The sequence below is a fragment of the Salmo trutta genome, chromosome 37 (assembly GCF_901001165.1).
Source record: "Salmo trutta chromosome 37, fSalTru1.1, whole genome shotgun sequence".
Taxonomy (NCBI): domain Eukaryota; kingdom Metazoa; phylum Chordata; class Actinopteri; order Salmoniformes; family Salmonidae; genus Salmo; species Salmo trutta.
The window spans coordinates 5710363-5723571 of NC_042993.1; the positions used below are offsets into that span (position 1 = coordinate 5710363).

General features: G+C 43.8%; 1 protein-coding gene across 1 annotated transcript in view; it reads right to left on the bottom strand.

The window, feature by feature from the left end:
- Window positions 1-13209, bottom strand: part of LOC115176614 (SNF-related serine/threonine-protein kinase-like) — a 57085-nt gene that overhangs the window by 11995 nt on the left and 31881 nt on the right. Inside the window, exon 4 of the mRNA XM_029736724.1 lies at window positions 3671-3883. Coding sequence (XP_029592584.1) covers window positions 3671-3883 — 213 coding nt within the window. The remainder of the gene's footprint in view (window positions 1-3670; window positions 3884-13209) is intronic.

The window sequence follows — 13209 nt, forward strand, 5'->3', positions numbered from 1 at the left end:
GTGCACTTTTATGGTGAAAATGTGCTACTCACACCACGCCTATGTATACCAGGTAGGCTACACCGGTTAGAAAGAGGATTAATGCGCTTCATTTTAAGAACTGAGCAATAAACCTAGCAGCAGGAGAAAGCTGGGATCTTCTTTTAAATAGTGGCCAGTCAAAACTGTTTTCACACACACGATTGCGCAATGACGGAGCTTATAAGAACACGTTTCACTAGGCTCTGTAGGCTATATGCTCACCAACCGTGTTGCAGGGATCCTAGGCCTATAGGCTAGGCTTAGAGCTATTTGGCCACGTTAGTTGTGATAAAAGCCTTATCAAAACATATAGGCCTATGGGCTTGGCTACATGATGCATGAGACTAGGATTTGAAAAAGTTGCATAAAGGCATGTGCTGTTTCTTGCCTTAGACGGCACACACTGGGTATCATTCACAAGTGATAATATTGTCACCCATCAGACTATTCTCAATTGAATCTTGTCTTTACATATACTAAATAATATAAGTAGGAAATTAATTTTGATTTAGAATGGGCCATTATCATGCACCTATCTGAAGACGGGGGGAGAATACATGTCATCACTTAAATAGCAAATGGAGGACGCTTTTCCCACGGTCCATTTTCATGCCAGCCAGGTAGGCTACTCCTGTTGTAAAGAGAAGCAATGTGCTTAATATCAGGGAAAGTTGAGAATTAAATATAGTAAGCCTATAGAAAGCTGATGGGATCCTCTTAACCTCTTACATCTAGACGTTCTGCTAGCGGAACACCTGCTCCAATAGCCAATGATGGGCGTGGCGCGAATGACAAATTCCTCAAAAATACAAAAACTTCCATTTTTTAAACATATGACTATTTTACACCATTTTAAAGACAAGACTCTCCTTTATCTAACCACACTGTCCGATTTCAAAAAGGCTTTACAACAAAAGCAAAACATTAGATTATGTCAGCAGAGTACCCAGCCAGAAATAATCAGACACCCATTTTTCAAGCTAGCATATAATGTCACATAAATCCAAACCACAGCTAAATGCAGCACTAACCTTTGATGATCTTCATCAGATGACACCCCTAGGACATTATGTTATACAATACATGCATTTTTTGTTCAATCAAGTTCATATTTATATCAAAAACCAGCTTTTTACATTAGCATGTAACATTCAGAACTAGCATACCCCCCGCAAACTTCCGGTGAATTTACTAAATTACTCACGATAAACGTTCACAAAAAACACAAATTATTTTAAGAATTATAGATACAGAACTCCTCTATGCACTCGCTATGTCCGATTTTAAAATAGCTTTTCGGTGAAAGCACATTTTGCAATATTCTCAGTAGATAGCCCAGCCATCACGGCTAGGTACTTAGACACCCACCAAGTTTAGCACTCACCAAAGTCAGATTTACTATAAGAAAAATGTTATTACCTTTGCTGTTCTTCGTCAGAATGCACTCCCAGGACTTCTACTTCAATAACAAATGTTGGTTTGGTCCTAAATAATCCATAGTTATATCCAAACAGCGGCGTTTTGTTCGTGCGTTCAAGACACTATCAGAATGGTAAAGAAAGGTGACGAGCACGACGCATTTCGTGACAAAAAAATTTGAAATATTCCATTACCGTACTTCGAAGCATGTCAACCGCTGTTTAAAATCAATTTTTATGCCATTTTTCTCGTAAAAAAAGCGATAATATTCCGACCGGCAAAGCGTGTTTACGTTCAGAGAGAGAGAAAGTAAAAGCATGGGATCCCCTCGTGCACAAGCCTCAGTCTGATGGCCCTCTGATCGACCACCATCCAAACGCGCTAAAGTTTTTCAGCCAGCGGCTGGAATTACATAATTCAGCTTTTTCCCGGGTTCTGAGAGCCTATGGGAGCCGTAGGAAGTGTCACGTTACAGCAAAGATCCTAAATTTTATTTAAACAGAGCCAAGAAGCTCAAGGAATGGTCAGAGAGGGTACTTCCTGTTTGGAATCTTCCGGTTTTTGCCTGCCATATGAGTTCTGTTATACTCACAGACACCATTCAAACAGTTTTAGAAACTTTACGGTGTTTTCTATCCAAAGCCAATAATTATATGCATATTCTAGTTTCTGGGCAGGAGTAATAATCAGATTAAATCGGGTACGTTTTTTATCCGGCCGTGAAAATACTGCCCCCTAGCCATAACAGGTTAAGAGGCCATCAAATCTCAGTTGGAATAGCCTATAGAAATGTTGCGCAACATGAGCTCATGATTTTCCATTGCATTTATGTCAGAGTGGTTAGAGGGACAAGAACCCTGAGTACCAGACCATTAGGACCTGATGAAGGGACAATAGAGCCCTGAGTACCAGGCCATTAGGACCTGATGGAGGGACAGTAGAGCCTTGAATACCAGGCCGTTAGCAAGTTTGGTAGGCTACTAATGACCAACAGCATCAGAGCACAGTTTTAGAGAAGCCTAGTTACTGAGACTCAATGGTCATGTGGAATTTGACTGCAGTCACAACTTGTGTCCGTTGGTGTGGCGGTAATACGGTCACCGTAACAGCCCTAGTATAGGTACATGTTTGTATACCTATACATAAACTCAGCAACGGACAGCTGATCGTCCTCGCAGTGGCAGACCACGTGTAACAATACCTGCACAGGATCGGTACATCCGAACATCACACCTGCGGGACAGGTACAGGATGGCAACAACAACTGCCTGAGTTACACCAGGAACGCACAATCCCTCCATCAGTGCTCAGACTGTCCGCAATAGGCTGAGAGAGGCTGGACTGAGGGCTTGTAGGCCTGTTGTAAGGCAGGTCCTCACAGTGTAGCACAAACCCACCGTCGCTGGACCAGACAGGACCGGCAAAAAGTGCTCTTCACTGACGAGTCGCGGTTTTGTCTCACCAGGGGCGATGTTCGGATTCTGGTTTTATCGTCAAAGGAATGAGCGTTACACCGAGGCCTGTACTCTGGAGCTGGATCGATTTGGAGGTGGAGGGTCCGTTATGGTCTGTGGCGGTGTGTCACAGCATCATCGGACTGAGCTTGCTGTCATTGCAGGCAATCTCAACGCTGTACATTACAGGGAAGACATCCTCCTCCCTCATGTGGTACTCTTCCTGCAGGCTCATCCTGAAATGACCCTCCAGCATGACAGTGCCACCGGCCATACTGCTCATTCTGTGCGTGATTTCCTGCAAGACAGGAATGTCAGTGTTCTGCCATGGCCAGCAAAGAGCCCGGATCTCAATCCCATTGAGCACGTCTGGGACCTGTTGGATCAGCGGGTGAGGGCTAGGGCCATTCCCCCCAGAAATGTCCGGGAACTTGCAGGTGCCTTGGTGGAAGAGTGGGGTAACATCTCACAGCAAGAAGTGGAAAATCTGGTGCAGTCCATGAAGAGGAGATGCACTGCAGTACTTAATGCTGCTGGTTGTCACACCAGATACTGACTGTTACTTTTGATTTTGACCCTCCCTTTGTTCAGGGACACATTATTCAATTTCTGTTAGTCACATGTCTGTGGAACTTGTTCAGATTGTGTCTCAATTGTTGAATCTTGTTATGTTCATACAAATATTTACACATGTTAAGTTTGCTGACAAACGCATTTGACAGTGAGAGGACATTTATTTTTTTGCTGAGTTTGTCCATGTATGCGTGTTAACTTACTCTACTATGGGCTCTCGGTCTGCGATGTCCCCCAGCACCATGCGCTGTATGATCCCGTTGTGCTCATCCTCAGACAGGCTCTTATGAGACACCAGGGGGGTGTTGAACTTGGTGGCTGGGGACGGGTCCACCCCCTGCAGCCAGGCATGGCTCTCTATCTCCTCCAGAGACGCACGGCCTTTTGGGTCCCGCTGCAGCATCCGGCCTACCAGACTAGAGAGAGGAAAAAGTATTGATTGTTTTTGTCATCATTGATTGAAATTGCTCTTATAGGTTTGCTCTGGTAATGTAAGATGATGTTTTATCATGCCAATAAAGCTAATTGAATTGCATTGAGAGAGAGAGAGAGAGAGAAACAGAGGCAAAAAGAGAAGGAACCATGTTAGTCACATTGCAAACGTCCACAGCATCCCCTGGGCTGGCACAACTACCATATAACCAACAGTTATGGATGAAGACAGTCATGATATACACCGAGTTCACAAAACATTCAGGACACCTTCCTAATATTGAGTTTACCCCCCCGTTTTGAGTTTTACCCCCCTCAAAACAGCCTCAATTCGTCAGGCATGTCAAAAGCGTTCCAAAGGGATGCTGACCCATGTTGACTCCAATGTTAACCACAGCTGTGTCAAGTTGGCTGGATGTCCTTTGGGTGGTGGACCATTCTTGATACACACGGGAAACTGTTGAGTGTGAAAAACCCAGCAGCGTTGCAGTTCTTGACACAAACCGGTGCGCCTGGCAACTACTACCATAACCTGTTCAACAGCACTTAAATATTTTGTCTCGTCCATTCCCCCTCTGAATGACACACATACATAATCCATGTCTCAAGGCTGAAAAATCCTTCTTTAACCTGTCTCCTCCCCTTCATCTACACTGATTTGAAGTGGATTTAATAAGTGACATCAATAAGGGATCATAGACTGACCAGGTGAAAGCTGTCATGGAAAGAACAGGTGTTCTTAATGTTTTCTACAGTATTCACACCCATTTACTTTTTCCACATTGCAATTGTGTCACTGGCCTACACACAATACCCCATAATGTCAAAGTGGAATTATGTTTTTAGAAATGTTCTACAAATTTCTAACAGACTCAACACCAGGGAGGTTTTCCAATGCCTCGCAAAGAAGGGCACCTATTGGTAGACAGGTAAAAATTCAAAAACAAACATTGAATATCCCTTGATCATGGTGAAGTTATTAATTCAACTTTGGATGGTGTATCAATACACCCAGTCACTACGAAGATACAGGTGTCCTTCCTAACTCAGTTGCCGGAGAGGAAGGAAACCGCTCAAGGATTGCACCATGAGGCCAATGGTGACTTTAAAAGAGTTTGAGTTTAATGGCTGTGACGGAAAAAACAGAGGATGGATCAACAACATTGTAGTTACTCCACAATACTAACCTAATTGACAGAGTGAAAAGAAGGAAGCCTGTACGGAATAAAAATATTTAAAAAAACATGAATCCTGTTGTTTGCAAAAAGGCACCAAAGTAATACTGTAAAAAATGTGGCAAAGAAATGAACTTTATGTCCTGAATACAAAGCGTTATGTTTGGGGCAAATCCAAAACATAACTGAGTACCACTGCATATTTTCAAGCATGGTGGTGGCTGCGTCATGTTTTGGGTATGCTTGCCATTGGCAAGGACTAGGGAGTTTAAGGATAAAAAAAATACATGGCATAGAGCTAAACACAGGCAAAATCCTGGTTCAGTCTGCTTTCCAACAGACACGAACAGAAATTCACCTTTCAGCAGGACAATAACCTAAAACCCAAGGTCAAATATACACTGGAGTTGCTTACCAAGATGACATTGAACGTTCCTGAGTGGCCTAGTTACAGTATTGACTTGGCTGTCAAGCAATGATCAACAAACAACTTGACAGAACTTGAAGAATTAAAAAAAAGAATGTGCAAATATTGTTCCATCCAGGTGTGCAAAGCTGTTTGAGACTTACTCAGGAAAAACTCACAGCTATAGTCGCTGCCAAAGGTGATTCTAACATGTATTGACTCAGGGGTATGAATACTTATGTAAATGTGATTGGATTTCATTTTCAATACATTTGCAAAAAGTTCTAAAAACATGTTTTCACTTTGTCATTATTGGGAATTTTATCCATTTTGAATTCAGGCTGTCACAACAAAATGTGGAATACTTTCTGAAGGCATTGTATATTGAACATTTTTTATCAACAGCTGAGACTGAAGATGGCAGCACATGCAGTCAGGAGCAAAGTAGAGGAGAACCGCGGTCATTTGGCTGGCCAATTACCATCATCCAAAATCCCATGACCGTCACAACCCTCCCTACCTACAGGCAGGTAGCCATGTTGTTCATTACAACACTTTACTGTACTATACTGCTGCCATGTGGCTCAGGGATCATCCAGGACACCATTTATTACTTCTAATCTCAGCCAACTAGGCTATTTAGATCTATCCATCTATCATCAATAAGGCCTGAGGGGGTGTGGTAGATGGCCAATATACTACGGCTAAGGGCTGTTCTTATGCACGATGCAATGCAGCCCTTAGCCGTGGTATATTGGCCATATACCACAAACCCCTGAGGTATCTTATTGCTATTATAAACTGGTTACAAACGTAATTAGAGCAGTAAAAATGTTTTGTCATACCCGTGGTATACGGTGTGATTATACCAAGGCTGTCAGCCAATCAGAATTCAGGGTTCAAACCACCCAGTTTTTAACACTCAGCAACGGTCCTCCATTACACCTCTATGCTGGAAAGCATCCACTGCTGTACAGTACATTTACTAACAGTCAAAGTGACTGTTATATTTTCTGTAAAATCACACTTAAAGCAGCAATCCGCAGTTTAAACAATAACAAAGCATTTTCCATGCACCTGTTTCAGTAAAAAGCCTAAGGATGGGGCTGAAAAAATGTAACCACTCAAATTCATAGAAAGCGCTATGGATGCAAGGACTGACCATGATAACAAATGTATAGTTTTAACCACCAGCACCACACGTTTAAACCTAATGACGACGACACCAACACCACACGTTTAAACCTAATGACGACACCAACACACGATAAACCTAATGGCGACGACACCACCACACGTTTAAACCTAATGACGACACCACCACACGTTTAAACCTAATGACGTCGACACCAGCACCACACATTTAAACCAAATGACACCACCACCAACACCACACGTTTAAACCTAATGACGACGACACCACCACCACACGTTTTAACCCAATGACGACACCACCACACGTTTAAACCTAATGGCGACGACACCACCATACGTTTAAACCTAATGACACCACCACACGTTTAAACCTAATGGCAACGACACCACCACCAACACCACACGTTTAAACCTAATGACACCACCACACGTTTAAACCTAATGGCAACGACACCACCACCAACACCACACGATAAACCTAACGACGACACCACCACACGTTTAAACCTAATGGCAACGACACCACCACCAACACCACACGATAAACCTAACGACGACACCACCACCACTATACGTTTAAACCTAATGACGACGCCTTCGCAACCAGCACCAGACGTTGAAACCTAGTGACGACAACACCACCACCACCACCACACGTTTAAACCTAATGATGACGACACCACCACCACTATACGTTTAAACCTAATGACGACGCCTTCGCAACCAGCACCAGACGTTGAAACCTAGTGACGACAACACCACCACCACTACACGTTTAAACCTAATGACGACAACACCGCCGCCACCACACGTTTAAACCTAATGACGACGACACCACACGTTTAAACCTAATGACGACGACACCGCCACCACACGTTTAAACCTAATGACGACGACACCGCCACCACACGTTTAAACCTAATGACGACAACACCGCCGCCACCACACGTTTAAACCTAATGACGACGACACTAGCACATGTTTAAACCTAATGACGACGACACCGCCACACGTTTAAACCTAATGACGACGACCCCGCCACACGTTTAAACCTAATGACGACGACACCGCCACACGTTTAAACCTAATGACGACGACACCGCCACACGTTTAAACCTAATGACGACGACGACACTACAGCGCGCGCACCCGGACGAGCTACAGCCTGCGCGCGCGCCCGGACGAGCTACAGCCTGCGCGCGCGCGCCCGGACGAGCTACAGCCTGCGCACGCGCGCCCGGACGAGCTACAGCCTGGGAGTGCATTCTGACGAAGACAGCAAAGGTAATAACATTTTTCTTATGGTAAATCTGACTTTGGTGAGTGCTAAACTTGCTGGGTGTCTAAATAGCTAGCCCTGTGATGCCGGGCTGTCTACTTAGAATATTGCAAAATGTGCTTTCACCGAAAAGCTATTTTAAAATCGGACATATCGAGTGCATAGAGGAGTTCTGTATCTATAATTCTTAAAATAATTGTTATGTTTTTTGTGAATGTTTATCGTGAGTAATTTAGTAAATTCACCGGAAGTGTTCGGTGGGAATGCTAGTCACATGCTAGTCACCTGCTAATGTAAAAAGCTGGTTTTTTATATAAATATTAACTTGATTGAACAGACATGCATGTATTGTATAACATAATGTCCTAAGATTGTCATCTGATGAAGATCATCAAAGGTTAGTGCTGCATTTAGCTGTGGTTTGGGTTTATGTGACATATGCTAGCTTGAAAAATGGGTGTCTGATTATTTATGGCTGGGTACTCTGCAGACATAATCTAATGTTTTGCTTTCGTTGTAAAGCCTTTTTGAAATCGGACAGTGTGGTTAGATTAACGAGAGTCTTGTCTTTAAAATGGTGTAAAATAGTCATATGTTTGAGAAATTGAAGTAATAGCATTTCTAAGGTATTTGAATAACGCGCCACGGGATTCAACTGGCTGTTGCAAGCGTCCCACCTTGCCCAGAGAGGTTAAGAGTCTGATGCATACCTACATGTATTATTTCACTCCCCCTGTCTCTACCCATTCCAGCCTCACCCCTCCTGCCTCACCCCTCCTGCCTCACCCCTCCTGCCTCACCCGGTCTCTACTCATTCCTTACTCAGTCCTCCAGCCTCCTGTCTCTACCCATTCCAGCCTCACCCCTCCAGCCTCACTCCTCCTGTCTCTCTCGATCTCTACTCATTCCTTACTCAGTCCTCCAGCCTCCTGTCTCTACCCATTCCAGCCTCACCCCTCCAGCCTCACTCCTCCTGTCTCTCTCGATCTCTACTCATTCCTTACTCAGTCCTCCAGCCTCCTGTCTCTACCCATTCCAGCCTCACCCCTCCAGCCTCACTCCTCCTGTCTCTCTCGATCTCTACTCATTCCTTACTCAGTCCTCCAGCCTCCTGTCTCTACCCATTCCAGCCTCACCCCTCCAGCCTCACTCCTCCTGTATCTCTCGATCTCTACTCATTCCTTACTCAGTCCTCCAGCCTCCTGTCTCTACCCATTCCAGCCTCACCCCTCCAGCCTCACTCCTCCTGTCTCTCTCGGACTCTACTGATTCCTTACTCAGTCCTCCAGCCTCCTGTCTCTACCCATTCCAGTCTCACTCTTCTCTCAGGGGAAGAAGACAGGAAAGTGCTATGGGGATATTTATAGTAACCTCCTAGTCATGCATGCTGTATCTCCTCTCTCCTGGAGAATGGAGGCTTGGCTACCGTACTCTAACAGCAGGCAGGCATGGAGAGAGAGGAGAAAGGGGGGAAGAGGACATGTGATAGAGCAACAGCAAGAGAGAAAGAAAAGAAAGCGGGAAGTGAGAGACCGAGAGAAAGAAGTGGTTTGGAAGTAATGTGCTGGTATGTCATTTTATTAATTGCACATTCCTCTGCATATGAAGAGGATATATATTATATAGGCTATAAAATTATAGCCTATATAATGTGACATCACGAGCAAACAAAGGCTAGGCCTAGTCTATTGAATAAAATGATAATGTTGCCATAGAAAAGAGATGAAGCACTTTACTTCATACTTGTAGAAAATGGTGATGATTTCAGCTCCACAAAAGACCGTTCCAGAGACACAACGTCTACTACTTTGGAGTTGGCCTGCAGTAGTAGGAAGGTACAACAGATAGCAATGTGATAGGAGTTGACGAGGACAGCAATCAAAGACTGAGTGAAATGGATTCCAGACAAACAGACAATGCACATGATCAATGAACAAAACAACTGAAAAGTCCAGTGTTCCATCCTCTGTGATTGGCTCAATATGAAGAGCATATCCATGTGATTGGCTCAATATGAAGAGCATTTCCACGTCATGCTGAGAAACTCAGCGTTTTAAAATCTAATCCCCTAAAAATATATATATATATATATATATATATATATTTATTAAAACCAGGAATGACAAAATCAAACAACTCAAGGGGATAAAATGCAAAAGACCTCCTGAATTATTAATTGTGGCAGGTAAAAACATTTTGGCAAAGCATGGAGGAAGAATGGAACGGAGACAAGAAATATGCTAATGAGGAAGAAGAAAAAACCCTGAATCTAGCAGCTTGGCAGTACAGCCCTGTCCCAGGTGGACCTGCTTATCTAGGAGGAATAACACTATTAACACTACCCAGGCCCAAATCCTCAACTGAAAAACACTATTAACACTACCCAGGCCCAAATCCTCAACTGAAAAACACTATTAACACTACCCAGGCCCAAATCCTCAACTGAAAAACACTACCCAGGCCCAAATCCTCAACTGAAAAACACTATTAACACTACCCAGGCCCAAATCCTCAACTGAAAAACACTATTAACACTACCCAGGCCCAAATCCTCAACTGAAAAACACTATTAACACTACCCAGGCCCAAATCCTCAACTGAAAAACACTATTAACACTACCCAGGCCCAAATCCTCAACTGAAAAACACTATTAACACTACCCAGGCCCAAATCCTCAACTGAAAGCCTCTTAGTGATCTCTTTCCATCAGGAGAGGAGTAGAGACGGGAGTGAGAGAGGGGAGAGGAGAGCAGACGGGAGTGAGAGAGAGGAGAGGAGTGCAGACGGGAGTGAGAGAGAGAGAGAGGAGTGCAGACGGGAGTGAGAGAGAGAGGAGAGAAGTGCAGACGGGAGTGAGAGAGAGGAGAGGAGTGCAGACGGGAGTGAGAGAGAGAGGAGTGCAGACGGGAGTGAGAGAGAGAGGAGTGCAGACGGGAGTGAGAGAGAGAGAGGAGTGCAGACGGGAGTGAGAGAGAGGAGAGGAGTGCAGACGGGAGTGAGAGAGAGGAGAGGAGTGCAGACGGGAGTGAGAGGAGAGGAGAGGAGTGCAGACGGGAGTGAGAGGAGAGGAGAGGAGTGCAGACGGGAGTGAGAGAGAGAGAGAGGAGTGCAGACGTGAGAGAGAGAGAGAGAGAGAGGAGTGCAGACGGGAGTGAGAGAGAGAGAGAGAGAGGAGTGCAGACGGGAGTGAGAGAGAGAGAGGAGTGCAGACGGGAGTGAGAGAGAGAGAGGAGTGCAGACAGGAGTGAGAGAGAGAGAGAGGAGAGAGATAGGGGCCTGACTGGCTGAGCCTAAATGAGCAAAAGGCTGTTTTGGTGGTTTCAGTCTCTCTTCCCGGACAACACCTGCTCCCCCTCTGACTGAGTCAGGCAGGGTCAACGTGGTGTAGTCTGCTGTGCTGAGCCCTGAAGCAACCAGCCTCCCCAGTCCAATCTCTTCCCTCTCCTCTCATCCTCCATAGGGGCAGCAACTCACAGAAAGGTCACTTGCCAACGGCTAATTCGCACAATGCTAACAGCCTGCCTCACCTATCAGGTCTGTTCATTAAAATCAGCCAACGCTGACTAACTTATTTTGTTGACCTCAGAAAGTTACACCTAGAATTATTTTTTTTATTTTACCTTTATTTAACAAGGCAAGTCAGTTAAGAACACATTCTTATTTACAATGACAGCCTAGGAACCCCTGAACTGCCTTGTTCAGGGGCAGAACGACAGATTTTTACCTTGTCAGCTCGGGGATTCGATCTTGCAACCTATCGGTTACTAGTCCAACGCTCTAACCACTAGGTTGGCTACCTGCCGACATATTATCAAATGTCAACTAAATCTGCTTTAGTCCATTAAAATGAGGTGTGGCTTGTCGTTGTTTTCTGTAGAGACCAAAGGTAAATGCATGACAGGCTATTCATCATAATAAACTCTCTGGTATGTAGAATGAGTACAACACACTGTACTGGTAACACGTGTATACAACTCATTGTGGATTTATTCATTCCTTGTGGTATTGTCTTTCTAGAATGTTTTAACATGTTCTCTCTGCATATTTGGAAAGGGCCCGTAAGTTCAGCATTTCACTGTTAGTCTATACCTGTTGTTTACAAAGCATGTGACAAAATTAGATTTGACACACAGAACGGCTAATGTCAACATGCAGGTTTGGTATGTGTGAATGTGCATAGTGAGAGAGCTGTATGAATGGCCCTGGTTAGATAGATGTCTACTCTGACTTCAGAGACATTCCTTGGTAAAAAGTCAAAAGACACTGAATATCAAAACACATTAGTCAAATGGTGACAAGTTGTAACAACGGTTTGTTTAGATAAACATGTGGATGCAATAGAAGATACATTAGGGCTGGTAACGCCAGGGACCTCTTGATACAATATAATTATGATACTTAGGGGCCGATACGATATGTATTGTGATTCTCATAATTCTATTGTATTACGATCCGATACTGCGATTCTAAACATATTGCTCACTATGTCTGTTGCAGAGAGACGAGAGAGAAAATACGTTTTGATCAGACATGGAAATAAAAGTTTGGAAAACTTGTTGGCTCACTGTTCAAAAAGGAGAACAAGCTATAGGTTGAAAAATACCTGAGTTTTGGCGCAAGTACAGCCGACGAGCGCTAGCTAACGCCACCTAGCAACAACAAAAAGTCTAAGTATCGATATAATATCTTCCAAAATAATATTGCGATATGTAACTATCGAATTTTCCTCCATCACGCCCCCGACACAATGATTTGAGGTTAACAAGTCAAATGCCTCCCACTCTTCACTAAGCATATGGAAAAAAGACAAAATGATACGCTGCAGTTTCCAATTCAATTCTAATGATAGGTAGCACAACTCTACAGACATGTTCCATATTCAATTCTAATGATAGGTAGCACAACTCTACAGACAACATGTTCCATATTCAATTCTAATGATAGGTAGCTCAACTCTACCGACAACATGTTCCATATTCAATTCTAATGATAGGTAGCTCAACTCTACAGACATGTTCCATATTCAATTCTAATGATAGGTAGCACAACTCTACAGACATGTTCCATATTCAATTCTAATGATAGGTAGCACAACTCTACAGACAACATGTTCCATATTCAATTCTAATGATAGGTAGCTCAACTCTACCGACAACATGTTCCATATTCAATTCTAATGATAGGTAGCTCAACTCTACAGACATGTTCCATATTCAATTCTAATGATAGGTAGCACAACTCTACAGACAACATGTTCCATATTCAATTCTAATGATAGGTAGCACAACTCTACA